Source organism: Dunckerocampus dactyliophorus, chromosome 19 (assembly GCF_027744805.1).
Source record: "Dunckerocampus dactyliophorus isolate RoL2022-P2 chromosome 19, RoL_Ddac_1.1, whole genome shotgun sequence".
NCBI classification, from domain to species: Eukaryota; Metazoa; Chordata; class Actinopteri; order Syngnathiformes; family Syngnathidae; genus Dunckerocampus; species Dunckerocampus dactyliophorus.
The window spans coordinates 15243470-15263511 of record NC_072837.1 but is presented as its reverse complement, the minus strand read 5'-3'; the positions used below and the strand labels follow the sequence as shown (position 1 = coordinate 15263511).

The 20042-nt window shown below is 39.8% G+C and overlaps 1 protein-coding gene across 1 annotated transcript in view; it reads right to left on the bottom strand.

The window, feature by feature from the left end:
* Positions 1 to 1650: 1650 nt before the first annotated feature.
* The window catches only part of ift172 (intraflagellar transport 172), a 37081-nt gene continuing 18689 nt past the window's right edge, over positions 1651 to 20042 (bottom strand). Inside the window, exons 30-48 of the mRNA XM_054762229.1 lie at positions 19250 to 19392; positions 19070 to 19163; positions 17553 to 17617; positions 17239 to 17419; positions 16937 to 17046; positions 13067 to 13196; positions 12524 to 12622; positions 12343 to 12452; positions 9313 to 9376; positions 9017 to 9103; positions 8812 to 8928; positions 8644 to 8748; positions 7318 to 7437; positions 7125 to 7220; positions 6051 to 6110; positions 5769 to 5867; positions 5527 to 5680; positions 5248 to 5339; positions 1651 to 2676 (exon numbers count right to left, since the gene is read on the bottom strand). Of these exons, the coding sequence (XP_054618204.1) occupies positions 2587 to 2676; positions 5248 to 5339; positions 5527 to 5680; positions 5769 to 5867; positions 6051 to 6110; positions 7125 to 7220; positions 7318 to 7437; positions 8644 to 8748; positions 8812 to 8928; positions 9017 to 9103; positions 9313 to 9376; positions 12343 to 12452; positions 12524 to 12622; positions 13067 to 13196; positions 16937 to 17046; positions 17239 to 17419; positions 17553 to 17617; positions 19070 to 19163; positions 19250 to 19392 (2016 nt within the window). The 3' untranslated portion in view covers positions 1651 to 2586. The remainder of the gene's footprint in view (positions 2677 to 5247; positions 5340 to 5526; positions 5681 to 5768; positions 5868 to 6050; positions 6111 to 7124; positions 7221 to 7317; positions 7438 to 8643; positions 8749 to 8811; positions 8929 to 9016; positions 9104 to 9312; positions 9377 to 12342; positions 12453 to 12523; positions 12623 to 13066; positions 13197 to 16936; positions 17047 to 17238; positions 17420 to 17552; positions 17618 to 19069; positions 19164 to 19249; positions 19393 to 20042) is intronic.

Sequence of the window (20042 nt, the reverse complement as noted above, 5' to 3'; positions counted from 1 at the left end):
TTAAAATGCTTCAAATATACTATACAGGCTTAATCCCAACACGTAATGCACAATAATGCCTCTTATTTAACACGATGTTGCAATATGACTGGTTTCGGTTGGTGGAAAATGACACGGGCAGCGCGACACCCACAAAGGCAGGCAGCCCCCCCACTCCCCGCAGCCCCCTCCTCCTCTGCATTTGCTGCACGCTATATCTGGGTCATTAGCATGTGATGCTGCAATTGCACACAAAATGCTGCAGGAAGTGATGTTTTTGGGGAGGATGTGGGGGTGATGAGGATGAGCAAGTCCCAGCATCAGCATCATCTTCCTCCCCCCTGCACAACTGAACCATTAATGCAGTGCTCTATAAGCAGGTGCATTATGGCTGCTGCAGGATAATGGAGGCTTTAAGTGCTGCCCAAAAGGACCTTTCCAATGCTTTTACCTGTCTTTAAACAATAAAACTCACACCATTTGTGCTCCAAGCTGCTCTGCTGCTGCTGGGTCCCAGAGAGAAATATCCATGTTGCATCATGTCTAAAAACGTCTGGAAAAGTCCCTAGAAAATAGCTATCCTCTATTTATTTCATATTCGTTAAGTCATTAGAGAAAAACATTTAATGTCACTTGAGTGTGTGCGCTATATGTGCAAACACTCACATGTGACGCTGGTTGCTCAGAGGTCACAAGTGAAGGTCGAGAAGGATGACAGGATGGATGAGGACAAAGTGTGCGATGGGGTTTTGTGGGTGGGACGGTGGCGGTGGTGAAGCTGCGGGAAAGTAAGCCATCCAGCGTGATGCAGTCTGTGGTCATGTGACGTGAAGCAGGTCGTCTCTCGTCGTGTTCACAGCGGACCTTGATTTAAATGTCCATACAATTAAGGCACGCGGTGAATGCCAAGAGAGACCACCGCAGACAACAAAAAGCCAACATATGTTTGTATTAAGAACAAAAGGCATTGATTGTCAATGGAAAGATTTGTATATATTTGAAAATAATTTATATATCGATAAAAATTCTTTAAATTTTTTGTTTTTTTATTTACATAAATATAAAACAATAATGCATATAATAAACTACTATATATCTGTTATTTACTATTTTTTAAATTGTATTTATTTATTATATATAAAATGAAACTCTTAATAAGCTTGGACTATTTTAAACCTGAATGTAACGTTTAAGGTTATTGTACCTGCATGACTCCACTCCAACCAAAAGGGGGCAACCAATAAATCTTTGTTCATTCACGTTTACGTCGCCTCTACACGTCTGTCAGGGAATGGTGTAAATAAGGTTAAAACATACTACTTGGGTTTTTTTTTCCTGTAATTCTTTAAAAACATCGTACTGTACTGTCCTGTGCTGAACACTCAACCAGCTCTCGAGCGCCTTCTCAGGTCAAAAGGGGTGCTACAACAGTAAAATGCCTTCTAGTCATCACTCTTATTTCGAACAGCTGCCAAAAAATACTAACCTTTCATCAAATATAAATCTTAAAGTCTTAAGGGGGAAAAAGCACTGCGGTGTTTTCAGTTTGTTGTCGGCTTCGTGTCCTTGTTACGTGTCAAATCTATGATCCTTTTTATGGAATATAAAAAAAACATGTACAGTGACTGTTATACTGAACTGCAAAACTGTCAACTGTGAAAAGATTAGAAAAAGTTTAATACAGTTACACACCACCATCACCAACGCTGAAATAAAATTACATTATTTGTGTTTTTTCATGTCCCCACTTTTTTTTTTTTTTTTTTTTACAAAATAAAGGCAACACTGCTTAGAAAATGCTTAAAAACTATTGATTTATTGTATTTTTGTAGCAAATAAAATACATTTATACACACATTGCTTGTGCCCGTGTGATCTGTGGCACACATGGAGAAAAGAGGAGTTTTAAATGTCACCCTTTGTTTTTTTTTTTTTTGAGTCCAATTCGTACGAGACAGTCGGTTGTGTTCAGCGACGCCATCCTGAGAAAGCTCTTCTCACGAGGCGAGCGAAAGATGGATGATAGCGAGCGGAGGAATGCGTTTCCATGGTGACAACATAGCCAAGTCAGAAGGATGGAACACAAAAGTTTTTTTTTTGGTGCAGTTTTGTGTCTATTTCCATACGTAAGTGCACATGAAGCATTAATGGGCTCCATGAAACTCTGAGAAGCTGAAGGCGAAGGCTGGAGTGTACCTTTCATGACCACATCATCATTTTAGAACCGCCTTAATGACGTGTAGTGTTTGCTGTTAGAGGATGTCACGTTCCTCTCACTTGACCTTATTTTAATGTGAACACCATGTTTGACTTGCAGTTCAAATAGGATAAATAGGAAATTTGAGGCCACTTGAGTGAGAAAACAAACAGATGAAATAAATATTCAGAGCTTCCAACAGGTGAGGTGTAGCTGCTGCAAGATAGAAAAAAAATATTATGAGGTTGTTTCTATTCCAGGCTGACTTTCCTGTGAAGCTTTAAGGAGCTGACTGCAGCTCAGGAAGTTGTTGAAATGGAAAAAAGAGTGCCTAAAGTGGCGTTAACTATAGAAAATGTCAATAAATAATCAAAAATCCTTCTAATGAGGACAGAACCTTCCGATGGGTGTCATTGGAAGGAGAACCCAGACGCCGGCAGGCCGCCGCACCACTGGCTGATGAACTTGAGGACGTCCTGACACTCTGGACTGTGAGAGGTCTGCAGGAGGACACAAGAGACACACCATCAATGTTTAAAAAAACCCAACATGTTTTATGGTTCATGTCAAACAGGGGTTGGGAGTGTGCACTAAAAAAGCAGAGAATGCAGGGGACCACTGATATTTTTCCATATATTTTTAAAATTGTGTTAAAAAAAATAAACAACTTTGTGCTATTATGAGTGTCAAATAATTGTAAAAATTTAAGATTAATCAGCTTTCTAATTAATTAATCATGATTAATCACCATTTGCCACTATGTGTGAAATATGCCCATTTTTGCTGTATTTTATGAAGAGAAAGTTAAATGACAGGGCACATTTTATATATTTGTATGTATTAACAGCGCCAAATGAACTGAAAACCTAAGTCAACCTAAAAGATACCACATGTCTGAATTTGCATTTTACACTAGTCTCAAGGGTTGCGTTCAACGACACAGTGTAAGTTAAGTTGAATTCACATGTTTTGAGTGAAGATGTATTTTCTAGGATTTCTGAACATACTGAAATGCAGCAAATTCTTCTTCCGCAGTAAGAGTTACATTAGTGTGAGATAAGAATATTAACTTAGTGTTTATCGCTGTCTTTCTGTTTATTTAGAGCACACATACACGCATAATAAAGATCTTCTTGTGATGTTCGGCGTGTCCGTGAATGCATCACCATGGTGTCGTCCCAGGACGAGCTGACAAGAAAGACATGTTTCTAGAAAGACATGTGCAATTTCAACACCATATTGTAACTTGAACGCACGATCGATGAGGTGTGCTGGGGTCTCATCGATAAAGCTCGACTACACACAAAACGGGGCCGAAAAGCTGCGTACGGTATTTTCCGTGCAAAGTATGTGAGCTATAAAAACACAACCTGACGTGAGAATGCACGAACTGGTACAGCACTTTTTGGAGACGTGGCAAAAAGGCAATGCGCAGTTTTAGTGGTGAAGTGAAATCGTATGTTAGAAATAAACATGCAGAAGAAGCCAATAAAGATTTACCCATCATTGCATGAAAACATCACAATGTGACTGACTTACAGTAAAAACATTCGTAGATAGTGTTGCTATTTTACATGACAGTGATGGCTACTACTTGTACAGTATTTATCATCAACACCATTGTGCACCAGTGTAGTACCCGGACTAAAAAATACATGAAAAACACAACCCAGTGATCATTTTATTTTATCATCATGATAATATGTGTTCTATTAATATTAATTATAACAAACATGAACTTGTCAAATAATTCTATAGTTTACAAGACACAGAGATAATATGTCCTCAGTGCTCCGTTTCTCCACACTTTCTTTGGACAGTTTATCAAAAAAATAAAGACCTTTTTTTGTTGCGTATGTCAAGTATGTCAATAACAACATTTATTTACCCCAGCCTTTATTTGTGTGGATAGTCAGGGCCGCATGTGTAAACATACTCTCTTTTTCCACAAAGGATGGGCTTTTCTTTTGTTGTGCTTTAAACAAACACACAACATTAGTTATAGCCAGAAAATAGTAAATAATAATAAAATAAATAATAAAAATTACAATAGACCTAAAATTTTGATGATGTTAATGTCATCATTACATTAAATATACAATATACACCTGGAATTACAGCAATTCATTTTCGACATGAACTTCATCTCCATTTTAAGTCTTTGCGGCCAATTTAAAAAAAAACAAACAGATTTTGCTAAGCTTATATTAATCTAAAATGCGGTATTAATTAGGAAAAATGTCGAAACATACTCAATAAAAGGGAAATATGTCCTTTGATACCGGACCACTTTTTTTTTTTTTGTTGCAAGTTGACCCTGCTCCATTCACGGTGATGACAGCGAACGTGCTGTCACTTTATTTTATTTGTTATGCCACTAATGTGTCTTCCAAATATGACACTTTTTCCCAGTATTTCCAGTTCCATTTCCGTGAAGTCCACTTTTTCATCCTTGTCGTTTTCCCAACTAGCCGTGATTCCAATGAAATCAAGCCTCTTTAAATATGGACGCCACATTCATGAGTCACTTTGCATTGACCTTCCTATGGTGAAGTGGAGGCATGGAAAGGGCGTAACTTGAGGCAGAGTCACGTACGCACACTTCTGCTCAAGGTGGGCTCTACGAACCACAAATTGCGTGAATGTGTGCATACGCCACTTTTTATAGGTCTAAATATTTTTGCCCCTATGCACATTTTGGGTTTCTGCCGTACGCAGACTTTCCATCAACATTTTTACAAATGAGGCCCCAGGGCAGAAAAAAAGAGTGGCAGACTGTGTGACTCTGTGGGGATGAAACATCGCAAAGAGACAAACAAATGGGCATATTCCAGACATTTTCAAAAGGTGAATCATGATTAATTTTCATGATTAATTTTTAAACTGTGATTAATTGGAAAAAATGTGATCATTTGATAGCCTTAATTATTATTAGTATCAACATTTCTTTTTTATATTGTAGCTTTTTACTCTATTTTTCCCCACTTGTGCTATTTCTACAATGTGCCGCAAGTTGCAAGTGGCCACCGGGCACTGGACACCCCTGATGTAAGACACTTGTCCCGTCTCACCTTGGTGGTCATGAGGAATTTGTTCCAGTCTTCTTTGTTGGCAGCTTTTCCTGCCGAGGAGAACTCAACCTTGTTCCTCAGAACGGGGTAGCCTGAAAGCGGGAACACATTTCCAAGGTACTGATTACTTTAGAAGAACACAGTCACACAGATCAGCAGTGCAGTGAGGCAACAAATATATCTTTATTGGCCTTTTTTGTTTGATATTTCTTCTTTTTAGCATCACGGAATACAATGCAGACTGCTAGCAGTGTGTGTGTGTGTGTGTGTGTGTGTTACCGGTAAGAACACAAGGCAGCGAGCGCAGGCCACTGTTGGCGTCCACCAGCGACGCTTCGTACGAATTCCTCTCATCGCGTGGAAGAACCTGCTCTAGCCTGCCGTACACGGCCACCGTCAGGACCCAATTCCGGATCTCCTCCCGCTGGGGGTCCTGCAACACACACAATACACCAGGGGAGGGTGAGTGCGTGTATTTGTATGTGTGTGTGGCGTGTGTTTGATGGCAATAGCTTCCTTACGCCGACGCAAGGTTTGGTAGGAAGCGGAACTTCAAAGGGAATGTCTGTGTCTGAGAAGTCCGAGTGATCCAAGGAGTCCAGGCTTCCCTCTGCGATGGCCTGACACAAAGCAGAAGACACTTTTATTCATGCATTTCTGTTTAGTGTGCATTAAAGAGCTTATTTTAACATTGCTATACATAAGCATGTTGCATTTGACTTGTTCTCAGTTTGTACACATATCATTTTGGAAGGTTTCTTGCTGTTCAGCTGTGCAAAGGAGCTGAGGAGGAGGAGACTCACGTCACACACATCCAGGAAGTGGTTGAGGAAGATGAAGGCCATGTTCTCCCAGCCAGCCGCCTGTCAGGAAGAAAAACACCAGCAGCACTTGAGAAGAAAACCTTTAAACTTTTTCCAGGGGGGTCCATATACTTAAAATCGAAAGGATGCAAGGATCACTCTGATATTTTGTAGTGCTAAGCAGTCATATATCTATTTTAAAAAAAAATGCATCTCAGCTTTGTCATATACTGTAGGTGAAAAAGCCTATTATTAGTGCCAACTTCACTCTTTTTCCTCTCATTTATGCTGCTTTTTAAAAAAAATTCAAAATATTTCAACTTTCTTAATCTTCGGAAATTTATAATTAATCCATAATATTACGACATCACTTGTAAAATTGCAACTTTTGCTTGTTAAATTACACCTTTTTTCTCTTAATACAGTATTTTGGCTTTATTCTTGTAAAATTACTGCTGATTTTTCAATTTTTTCTTTTTAGTTTTAGAGTCGTCCCTTGTTTATTGCGATTAATTGGATCCAGACCCGACCGTGATAAGTGAAATTATTAGAATTATATATTAGAATTACAGTAGAATTATATATATATTCAATATTAATAAATTTCATATTTTCTGAGTTAGAGCATAGAAAAACTGTAAATGACTCTCTAAAAACTGATTTTTACTATTATTAGAGCCCTACAGACATGAAATAACACGCATATAGTGACCTTTACTCTCCTTTTATTCTTTGTTTAAAACACATTGCTCAAGTTTAATGCGTTTAGTGATCAGAATAAAACACATAACTTGTCTTTCAATATTTTTTGTGTAATAGCCCATAGTCAACCACGAAACAGTCATTTATTAATGAAGTAATTTTCTAAAATCCGCAATAGATTAAGGGAGTGATGTTTGAACCACAAAGTAGCAGGGGACGACTGTATTGTTAAATTGTATTTTTAGAACGTGCTGCAGGCCAATAAAAAAAAGCCACGAGCCACAAATGGCCCGCAGGCCGCACTTTGGACACCCCTGTTTTAGAGGGTCAAAGTGCAATGTACCAGGATGCATCAGGCCAGGAAGTGCTCACCCTGCAGGCCAGGCCGGCCTCATAGAAGGCTCGGTCCGCAGGAACAAGGTCCGTGTGACGCAGCAGAGACACACACAGCTTGGCCGATATGCTCGTCTGAAAACACACAAACACATACTTTGACCATGCCTTGACGACGACGGCAAGAAGAACAACAGGTTTCCATCGGTCAAAGCGGTCTTTTGTCACGTACCAGCTCTTCGATCCCAGTGGCAGCAGCTCTGGCGGCATAGTAGTGGGAGATGAGCAACATCTGCTCAAAGTCCTCGTGCGCCACCGAGTTGTCCCCCACTGACTTGGCCAAGCTCTCACACTGACGTCACACACACACACACACACACACACACAATAGAACATACAACTTTTAAGCAGAGAGTGTCTTTCTTACCCATATAACATGTTCTTCTACTATCAACAGCAATGAGACAATTTGGAAAGCTGCACATTTGTATGTGGCACGAACATCCATATAAGAACAAACTAAAACACAAAGTATAAAACTATGGACTAATACAATCTGTGAATTTAGCTTTTTTGCAAATTCCAGATTTTCAAACCACAGGCCAAACGTGTAAATAATTCCAGACCCCAAACATACTGAGCTAGCAAGCTATGTGGAGCACGGTGCAGTTTAATACCGATAAGATTCAAAGTATAAGATATCCCTGCTTTTAACCCAGGGGTGTCCAAAATTCAGCCTGGGGGTCATTTGCGGCCTGTGGCTGGTTTTTTTTCCATTGGCCCGCAGGAAATACCAAAAATATTATTTACAAGAAAATAAAACAAAAACAAAACAGCAGAAATTGACAAATCAGCAGTCATTTTACAAAAATAAAATCAAAATATGAAGAGAAAACAAGTTGTAATCTAACAAGAAAAAGTCACAATTTTGGAAGAATAACGTAATATTATGAGGAAAAACACAAACATTTTATTTTTTGGAAAATTAGGTTGGGGAAAAAGTTTTAATATTATGGGAATAAGGTCAAAATATGTGAATTAAGTCATAATTATGAGTAGAAATTTTTTTTACAAGACAACAACAACAGCTGTAATTTTACGAGAACAAAGTCAAAATATTAAGAGAAAAAAGTTATATTCTAATGAGGAAAAAAGAATAAACTTGTAATATTAAGAGGAAACAAAATGTCATTTTAGTAGCATAGAGTTTAAATATTAAAGAAAAAAAATTTAAGCTGGAATATTATGAGAAACAAAACAAAAAAGTTGTAATTTTTTGGGAAAATTGGGTTGGGGAAAAAGTTATAATATTATGGGAAGAAAAGTCATAATATGCTTTTTCATCTATATGAGTAAGATGAGATGCAGTTTTTTCTTGAAATCTACAGTTTATATAACATCTTAGCATATCTACATATGCTATCTATCTACATATCTACACATTTTTCCACTATGTGGCCCTCACTGGAAAAAGTTCGGACACCCCTGGTTTAACCCGTTTTTGCCCTTGTTGCAGTTTGAAGGTGACAAGGTGACAAGGTTCAGGCGGCAGTCCTACCAGCTGCAGCAGAACGTTGCGGAGGTCAGCCCACGTGCGATACGACTCCGGAGCCTCAGGGAGGTGAATCATGTCCAGGAAGAGGCGTTTGTAGATGTTAAAGTTCTGAGAAGGAGAAATGTTCAACTTTGCTGTTTTATGACTTCCACATTGTTTGTGTGCGTGTACCTGTGGGTTAGGGGGCGCTCCGTGCTGCACGTAGAGCTGCAGCGCTTTGAGAGCGTCCCCCTCCTTGATGAGGTGCGTGGCGTACAAGGCCACGTACTTGTGGAGGATTTTAAAGTTCTGAAATGCCAGCGTGCATCAGGCACATTTAGACAGGGAGTGCACGTGAGATGTTGTAATGTGATCTGTCACCGAAACCTTTATCAACCTGTTTAGATGCCGTCTCCAGACATTTGGCCCACTGGCCTCTCTCTGCATACATGTCCAGAGCCGCCATGACGTCCACGCCCACCAGCTGAGCATAAAAGCATTTTTTTTTTAAGTTTGCAGGACAATATGGTCACCGTGATGAAAAGCATCAATGCACAAACTGTGTTTCATCCGTTTTTTGCTTAAAAGTTTGCATCAATGTTATCTTTTGTAGTAAGCAGGGCTTAAGGCTTGGTGGAATATCATTTTTTTTTTTAGCCGTGTTGGTTCTAGTTAGAAGCACATGGGACTCACCGAGTCCACTTTTCCCTGGTTCTTCAGGTGCTCCTTGTACTTCTGGTCCACATAGCTCTCGTACCTACAGGAGAGTAAGGCCATGGAAAGATGAGTGTGGTGCCTTTGAGAAACATATATACAGCAATATATTTCAGTTTATTTCAGTCATCCCTTGTTTATCGCGGTTAATTGGTTCCAGACCTGATCACAATAAGTGTATTTCCGCCAAGTAGGATTTAACATTAATAAATGGAACATTTTTGTAGTTAGAGGTTAGAAAAATCTGTTTAGGACTTTTTAAATACAATCTTTACCATTATTTGAGCCCTTACACTCCTATTATTCTTTCTTTATGACACATAATGCTCAGGCTACGAGATCACTGTAGGGACACAAGAGACAGCCATGGCTTTAACCATTAGCAAGCTGGTGAGCTAACTAGTTAGCCTTCAATTTATTTACTGTATTCTAAACTTAAGGAAGGGTTTCAAACGGAGTGTGGAAGAAGGACAACAAAGCCAAAAACTTACCACTTCCACACGGAAAGGGAAGAGAACTTCTTTTCACTCTTTTATGTTGGACATGCCATGTCTGACTCCATGCAGTGTGATGGTAATCTAATGTCATGTCTCAAAAATGGAACATTACTCACACCAAAATACTCCATATACCTTTGTCTTTCAATATTTTGATGAATAATATGCCATAGCCAACCACTAAACAGGGCTCATTTATTATTTTTTGAAAAACCACGATAGAGCGAGGAAGTAAACTAACCATGTTATTGCGAGGGACGACTGTACAGTCAAACCTCAGTTTTCGTAGGCCCCAGCTTTCATGTCATTCATTTTTCCCCCAAATTTTGCCTCTCTTTTCGCACACAGTCGCCGTTTTTGTGCAATATTGCACATGGTGAGACAGCCTACGTGTTGCTGACTCGCCATCCAAGCATTTTTTTTAATCGAGTGTGACTGCTAAATAACCCCCCATGGGGCCAAAGAAAGTTGCAAGTGGCAGCAAAGATGAGAAACACTATTGAATTCAAGAAAGAATTCCTTGCAAAGTACAAAGGTGGCGTCCGTGTGGCCGAGAAGTCCACATCAACAATAACTTCCGTCCTTTCCTCATTCATAATTAATTGTGCATTGTTTTCTGCATACAAAACTACAATTATCCTCTACAAAATGTATTTTGTTAATACTTTGGAATTGGATTTACATTATTTCCTGGAAAAATTAGGTCTCCATTTTCGTCAGTCCTTTTGGAACAAATTAATAATGAAAACTAGTCGTTCCTCCCTATATCGCAGTTCGAATATCGTTCCTTCACTATATCGCTTTCAAAAATAATAATAATAAATGATCAGTGTTTTGTGGTTGACTATGGCCTATTATTAGTAAAAAATGTTGAAAGACAAGTTATATGCAGTACTGCGGTCACTAGGCATCAGTAATGTTATGAGACATGACGTTAGATTACATTACCTTTCACACTGCATGGAGACTGGCTACTGATCCAGCAGAGCCGAGCAGACATGCCATGGCTGAGATCGTGTTGAAAAAAGGTTCTCCTCTCCTTCCATGTGAAAGTAGTTTTTGACTTCTTTGTCCTTCTTCGTCACTCCGTTTGGAACACTTTAAGTTTAGAATGAATTTGAATTTCCGTTGGGCGTCTCTGTGTGGCGTTCTCGGTGGATGTTCTCCCCGTTCGTGTGTGGGTGGGTTTTCTCTCGGTACACCGGTTTCCTCCCACATTCCAAAAACATGCATGTTAGGTTAATTGCAGACTCAAAACTGTCCATAGGTATGAATGTGCGTGTGAATGATTATTTGTCTACGTGTCCAGCGACTGTCTGGCAACCAGTCCAGGGTGTACCCTAATAATGTTAAAACTCGAGCTGTTAATCGATTGAAATATTTTATTGTGATTAATCGCATTTTTGTCCATAGTTAAGTCGTAATTAATGACACTTAATTGCAGATAGAAATAAGTTTTTATCTATAATAAATAGGGATGTAAATCTCTTTGTGGTAAACGATTTGACACCCAATAACTCAAATTAAAATTTTATGTAAAGGGATAGAAATTTTGGAAATATGGGCCATTATTTTGTACAAAAAATAATATACATTTAGAAATCCACCAGTTTTTGCATGTTTTGTACCACTTTGTTTGACGGTCCTTGAATGCACCTTCGAGCTTTGTGCACACTGCACAGATATGACTACTATGCTGTATTTTTCCCCTTTTTCTTTCACCTCATAGTTGGTCCCAAATGCTGATACCAAGTGGGAATGCATAAAGGTAAGATTTGATTACCTCATTGAGTGCTAATGTGCACATACAAAACCTTTCTGTAAAAAGTCCAGGTGCGTACTGGTGGATGGTGGCTCTGTATTCATTTCGTGCTTTAAATTTCATGTTGTGCCTGTCTTAGTCCTACACAATACATAATAAATAAGATAAATTTGATTGCTGTAATGTATGTACATTTTACTGATATCTCAATGACCAGCTAGTGCACTGCTAATGCTAGCTAATGTTAGCGGTGCCAGCTCTTCAGCCACAGTCACCTCGACATAAGCCCCCAAATAGCCGTCCTTGGCCATGTCTACCCTTAACTAGAAGCTCGTAACCCAAATTTTATCTCACAATTCAAACCAAAAAATCAGCCGAAAGATGGCTCGCATCTAACTAGTCTTTACTAGTTGGGACACTCGTATGCCAAGGTACCGCTGTGTAAATTACAATAAAAAAATACCGGCAATGCTTCAGTACCGTCTCGCTTCTCTTTGGCAAGTCTGTGACAATTCCAATCACAGAGACAGTAGATACACTCTGGTCTTGTAGTGAGAGCCATCTGCCAGGGCTTTGAAGCTAAATTTATTCACCGAAATACCCTTTTCTTGGCCATTTCTGCTCAATATTTGTTCCTGCTTGTGGCTCCACAGTCACCGCTACTTCCTCAAACTACGGTGTGGGCCGAGGGTCAAACAGGACGTGCGCACATTAATCGCGCATCAAAAAAAAAAAAAAAAAAACGCTTACCTGGGCTCCAGCTCCTTGGCCACCCTCTTGGCTTTGTTCCACTCCTCCCCCTCCATGAGGACGTCGATGGCCTCCTTGACCAGGCCCACATGTAAATACTGCTCGGCGGCCTTGGGTGTGACACATGAAGACATGAAGACTCCCACGGAATCAATGAAACTGTGTATGTGCGTTGACCCACAGTGTTGTACTTCCTCTGCTGGGCGAGGCGAGGCCCCACCACCTGGACCACCTTCACCGCTCGCTCCTCACCCAGGAACTTGATTGACAACTCGGCGGCCTGCACATACAAAACAAGTTCAACTTGCATTTTTTATGAGCGGAACCTCAAAAACAAATCAGCCTGATGCCATCTAAGAGATAGAGAGAGGACCGCCTTTGATGAGTCAGTGATTGTCCTGAAATCCAACATGCGGATTCAAATGCCTTGCTGACCTCCGACAAACACAAGCACCGCCTCTGATGCAACATTTGCTGCCTTCCATCAAACTGCCAACTTATTGATCCGGACAACCCCGTGACCTTTGCTTTAGTAGCATGATGACACCCGCACATTCACGTTTCAACTCCACCAGTCAATAGGGCGCAATATTTTTCAGCACCTTTGGGCCCGCAGCAGGAAAATAGATCAATTGACCTTCATGTGACACGCTGACCATCTGGGACTGGATGATGTTAAACATACAACCCAAAACACATGCGCACAGAGCTTGGAAAGGCTTACCTTGGTCCAGCATTTCTCCATGAGGCCTACGTTGGGGTCCTCCTTTACCTTCAGGTAACATTCCACCGCTCGGGAATATTCACCAGACTGCTCCCATTCCCGCGCCTGTTCCAGCAGACCCTGCACACCTCTGGAAGCACGCACAAACACACACAAACTCAACGGTCAAGGGTCCAGTTGACCTGCTGCTGTCTAGTCATGATGAATGAACACATGATGCTTCTTTTACTGTGATGCATTTCACAAATAAACAAAAAAAAGTGCGATCCATTTTTAACCAGGGGCCTTAAACTTGCAGCCCGGCCAATTGTGGCCAACAGTGCCACAGCTATCAGTGCATTCACAACAAGCTTGCCAACCTATTAGTTGTCAGTGGAGGTCAGTCTGACTCACGGTGTCATCTTTTAAAGACACTTTACTAATAGCACTAAACTCAGCACACGGCAACTTCATATTCAAAGAAGTGTATGTACAAATATGTAAACATGCCTCAATGTGACTTTTTTTTTTTTTAAAAAGCCAACATTTTAGAGGTATCCCATAATGCATTGTGTCTGAGCAACGCATTCATTGCAATGATGTCACCTTCCCTCGGACACTGTTTCCATGTATTTTGGTCCTCTGGTGGACACAAGCAGCATGGCACGCGTTTTCTACAAGTATGCGTTCGATGCTCTCCTCCAATGAAATGGTTTTCTCAACCAAAATACATTATGGGAACATTTCAAAATGTTGGGAGTTTTTATAAAACTTGTATTGATACATGTTTCTATATTTCTGAGGGATAACGTTTGAGTGTTATTTGCTGTGTGATGAGTTTAATGTTGTTTACAAGATTGAAACCGTGAGTCAGACTGTTATATTTACCGTAGTAATGACCTCCTACAATTTCCAATGGGTTGACAAGCTCGGAGTGAGGTTGTTCATAGCTCATGATTGGCTTCTGTCAAATAAAGAGCTGGCTGCTCCTCACGGACTCATGCGCGCAACAATATGCCACTTTATGACGTGGACATCGGTGCAGATTATGTAAGAACAAATATGTTTTTTCCTCTAAATTTAGTGGGTGTGGCTTATACACCGGAAATTACGGTACTTGAAACCGTTTTGTGTGGAGTACTAGATGCGGCCTAGTCTCAACCAGGCTGAGACCCCTGTTTTATCTCAAAAGTCATAAAAAAACCCCACAAACAATTAAAGGAAGACACCTTAATTCTGCCTCGCATAGCCAGCGCTTTCATTGAGAATGGAAGCCATTTTTCACAGACACATATATTGTTAGATGCTGCCTGACAGGATGTAAGGCGCAGCATTTTTATGCTGCGTGCTAATAAAAAGTGCCTCCCGAGCTTCATGGCCGCTATCCTTTCAAGGTGTTGAACTTGCACAACGTCAGCGGACATCTTATTTAAAGGAAAAAGTGCACTTTTTTCATCATCCACAATTCTTATGTGAAACATGAATACACATGTCTTTTTCTTTTCTGCGTGCTCTAAACAGAAAAACAGCTAGCATGAGGCAGCTAACGATGCACATAATAGGACACATCTATTCCACCTATAAAGCCCTCTAAAAAACCCTCCAAAAATGGATCAAATGTTCCATTTATGTAATGTGACCTGCATAATAACCAAGCTACAGCAACAATGTTATGGAGGGAGCTAACACTGAACAACTACTTTTGTGGTGTAGTGACACAGCGCCTCACGCCACTATCGAGTAGTGATGTGTGATACAACAGATTTCTTTTCTGAATCGATACTGAGTAAAATTCAGGCTGGTATCCACGATACTGATCTGATACAGATACCTTGTGCAAATACACCTCACCTCAACCATAGCATAGCTCATAAAATAAACAACATAAGACATCAGAGGAATTGCTGAATCTCCTGTGAGGTTGGATTGAATTTACCAGCTCAACGGGGACTGTTTTATTATGCTCTAATTTTGTCAATGAAACGTTCAGCACTAGTGCCACATGCTAACCCTATGGGAATGGCTTCGTGTTTCACTATAGCTAGATCTGCCGAGCACCCAGCCACATTATTCTCTGCCTGGGGGCAGTAAAAGTAGAGCTGTCAAAAATAGCAGGCTAACGGTAATAACAAATTTATTTCATTAATTACAAACTATTTTTTAGCGTAATTAACGCATGTGCATCATGTCAAGCCACACCTCTCTTTCGACGGCAGACGGAGGCATAATAGCACCCCCCAACAGAGTCGTGACACCGTTTTAGAACTTTATTCTGACCTGAACCCATCATCAGTAGTGCAAAACACTATATATGCATCTTCAACTGACAAACACATCTCGAATCAGGTAGTCCTGGGAACAACACTTCCTCATTGGCACGACACAACAGCGAGGTGCATTCACTGACACTCCGAAAATCACAGCAATGTCTTTATTATGCATGTATGGTAGTCTCAATAAACAGAAAGACAAGGAAAAACAGTAAGTGGATATTATCTCTCACTAACGTAGCTCTTACTGCGGAAGTACAATTTGCACTTGAGTATGCTCGGAAATCCATCTACGTACACATGTGAATTCAACTTAAATTACGTGGTACGTGTTCAAAGTGTGAGTCAAATGGTCTGCTACTATTAAATAGTAAATAGTTGTTCAGAAGTGTGGCATCTTTTAGCTTGATTTAAAATTTCAGTTCATTTGGAGCTGTTAGTGTATACAAATATACAGTATACAATTGTGTCCTGTCATTTACCTTTCTGTTCATAAGATACAGTAAAAATGGGCATATTTCTCACACAGTGGTAAATGGTGATTAATCGTGACGAATTCATTTGAAAACTCATTAATTTGATTACAATTTTTAATCATTTGACAGTTCTTGTAAAAAGTAGTAGTCGGCGATAGCAAACGCTCAGTCTATGTTACTCTTGTTGATGGAAGTAGCGTTCGTTGCTATGGGCTCTGTGAAATCAATGCACCCAGGAAGGAAGCTCCGGTAATGCTAAAAATGACCAAAGTACTCTAAGTATTACACGTTACCATGAATGCACATGCTACTATATGGTCACCGATTGTACATCAAATTCTAAAATCTTGTTGGAGGTGTTTTAATAGAGGGCTCTATAGGCAAACATACTGTATACAGTAGGTGACTCCCAGTACGTGCATTGTTATCTGCCTCGTGCTAGCGTTTTTTCTCTATTTACAACGCACCAAAAAGATAAAGACATGTGTGTTCATGTCTCACATTGTGGATGATGTGGATGATTCCAAAAACAGTTTTCCTTTAAGACCCTCATTTACACATATTTACAATCCAAAGGCCAAACTTCAAAATAATGCCAGAGCGCAGCATAACGTCATCCACTCATGCGCTGATATCATTATTGGCCAGAAAAAATGATACCGATATCTGATGGCATGGGACATCCCTACTATAAAGCGTTGCGTCCTTTTTCAGCCGTCACTCTTCAGTGAGAATCGTCTTTTATGCGATTCCTTTTGAGAAGGCCGTGCTGTATCCTAGCACAACAAAAAGCGGGCGCAAGCAGCGGGCAGAGTTGAATAATTCAGTGTGTTCTTGCTCAAAACCAACATCTTCCTCCGTGGTTTCCAAGGGTAACGTTTGATGTTCTCTCCCACGAGTCGTTAAGAGAGGAGGCGAGCTGCGGCTTGGCCAGCTACCAAATGATTCCTGGTTGGGCTGAGCTCTTCAAACTCGGGCTTTGGAGATCCTGCTTGGGCCTTCAAGTGACCCCAGAGACTGGGATGGTTTAATCCATGCCCAAGCTAACATCTCCCTGCATCATTCGGTACTGAGGTGATTCGCAGCGGCAGGCTAAAAGGCTAAGCTAGTCCGAGTTCAAACGGAGTGTGGACGTTTGTTCTCACCGCATGCCCTTCTTGGTGGCCTCCTTCTCATACTCCTCCTGAAGAAGTGCGAGCTTGTTGGGGAGGTACTCCTTGCAGATGCGCATGGCATCGCTCCACATGTCAGCGTCCTGAGAAACACAGCAACTTTACCACGCAGCTTTGAACGGATAAAAGGAACTGATCAAGATGGCACTGGCATGAAATCTCATCAGATTGTGCAAGTGGAGCTGCTGTAAAGGCCAGTGAGTTCAGTACCAAATGAACACAGCAAAGAAAGTAAAGTTTACTGTTAGTTCTGCAGCTCTACTTCCTAAAATTACCTTGTAGTATTTAACAGCCAGGTCGGATCGCTCTGCTCGGAGCAGGAGGGCTTCAGCCTTCTGGTAGTCTTTCTGTTCAAAGCAGAACTTGGCATGGCCCACCAGAACCTCCGGGACGCTCTCTGGATCGTGGCTCTCAGCCACGCGCTGCGCATTGGCCCAGTCTTTGTTGTGTGCATACCTGCAAGAGAACACAAAAACAACATCTCTCTTTCGTATGGCCTGAATGCGCCAATAATGAGGCAAATATATTTTCATAGAAACATTTTTCTTGTCTACATTATGATGACTTTAAATGCATCATATGTACTCACATGTGCACGGCTTCTTTGGGCTTTCCTGCTTTAATGAACTCCAGCTCAGCTTCTGCAAACTTGCCCTGGAAGCCAAAACAGAAATGTTGAGATGACTTATGGCGGGGGGTCCATTGAGGGCCACATACAGAAAAACATGGATGGATGCAGGGGCCCGCTTTGATACATTTTGTGTATTAAAGATTCTAAAAGTAATCCAGCGTAGGTCAGTACTGTGTATGTAAAGCCAGGGATGTCCAAAGTCCAAAGGCCGTTTTTTCTTTTTTTATTGGCCAGCGGCACATTCTAAAAATAATTTTAACAAGAAAACAGCAACAGCAAAAATAGAAAAATCAGCAGTCATTTTACAAGATTAATGTCAAAATATTCTGAGAAAAAAAAGTTACAATCTAACAAGAAAGTCATAATTTTAAACGACTAACGTAATATTCTGAGGTAAAATAACGTCATTTTAAATTGCATAAAGTTGAAAAATGTAAGAAAAAAAAGATACTTTTTTTTAAAGTCGTAATACTATGAAAAACAACAAAAAATAATTTCTGTAAAATTAGGTCAGTGAAAAGGTTACAAAGTCAAAATTTTATAGGAATAAAGTCAAAATTACTAGAGGAAAATGTACTGAAAGAAAGTTGAAATAGTTGGAAAATGGAAAAAAAACAGCAAAAATGGAAAAAAACGAAATTATTATGAGAATACAGTGAAAATATTAAGAGAAAAAAAGTTGTATTCTAACGAGAAAAATTGCAATTTTACTAGAATAAACTCAATATTATGAGGATAAATAATGTAATTTTAGTAGAATACAGTTGAAATATTAAAGAAAAAAATACTATTTTCAAGGTCTTTATATTATGAGAAAGAAATCAAAATGAAGTTGCCGTTTTTGTAAAAATTAGGGGGAAAGTTATAATATTACAGGAATAAAATCTAAATATTATGGGGATGAAGTCATAATATTACAAGAAAATTGACAAAGATTATTTAAAAAGAAAGTTCAAATGTTTGGGGGGAAAAAAACACAAGTGGAAAAAAAAAAGAGCAAAGCGTGAAGTTGGTACTAATAATATGCTTTTTCACCGATATGACAAAGCTGAGATGCAGTTTTTTTTCTTCAAATATACGTAACTTCTCAGGATCTCTACATGTGTTGTTTTACAAAATATCAGAGTGGCATAGCTTGATCCTTTTTCATTGTGTCATTTTTCATTATATGCCACTCTTAACTTTCTTTGGCCATTTTTTAGCCATCACACTCAAAAACTGCACGAACGGTGAGTCAGCAACGCGTAGTGTGCTTTGTTTGGACACTCATTATAGTACAGGGCAAACAGAGTAGTGTGTTACATATTGTACAAGAACCGAGACAGCTCATGAAAACGGAGGCAACATTACAAAAACCGAGGCTTCACTGCATCTCATTAAGAATCATTTTTTTTATTTTTTTTTTTTTTTAAATGGCCCCTGGGCTGCATGATGAACATCCCTGATTTAAGGCGTGTAGAAGGATGGAGAAGTACCTCATCTTCCAGGTACATAGCATATTTGAGGTGGATCTCCGGTATCTTCTCCTTGTTGGAAAGACGAGCCAGTTCGAAGGCAAAGTCGAATAAACTGCGAAGCAAAAGACAGAAGAAGGCGGTTCTCGTCATTGTTGGAGAAGGCAGCTCATGCTTGACTTGTGCGGCCCTGCATCTTACAAGCTGTTGGATGCTGACTCGATGCCGTATTCCAGCAGGCCAAACTTGGTGAGCAGCTTGACGGCCGCCTCTCCTCCGAGGCTCCTGGCCCACAGGTAGGCCACCTGCTTCTGGGCGTTTGCACCCCCGTGGCTCTTGGCGATCTGACACACACACATACACACGCACACAGTTGTAAAGTCATGTGACGGCAGTGACACAGCTCCAACAACATACATTACTATATGGACAAAAGTATTGGGCCACATTCCACCTACAGCAGGGGGTTCCAAACTTTTCCAGTAAGGGCCACATATAGTGAAAAATGAAAAGATGCAAGGGCCACTTTCTGTGATATTTGGTATAGCAACACATGCAGATATGCTAACTAGTTATATAGTATAGTATAGTAACTAGCTATATATATTTCAAGAAAAAAACTCCATCTTTGTGATATAGGTAAAAACAAACTAACTTTAGTCTTTGCGTTTTTTTTCCCCTAATTTTAGTTGTGTTTTAACTTCTTATTTTCCAAGTATTTCAACTTTCTTCTTCCATAATCTTTGTAAATTTTCTGTTTGTAATATTATGACTTTATTCCCATATGCTAATGTTTTATATTCAAAACTTGATTTTGTTTTGTTTGTATTTCATAATATTCCCACTTTAAAAAAATAAAATATTTTCTTTAATACTTCAACTCTATGCTACTAAAATAGTAAGTTTCCCTCATAATATTACCAGTTTATTTTCCTAAAATGTGTTTTTTCTCATTAGTGTGACTTTTTTCTCTTAATATTTTCACTTTATTCTC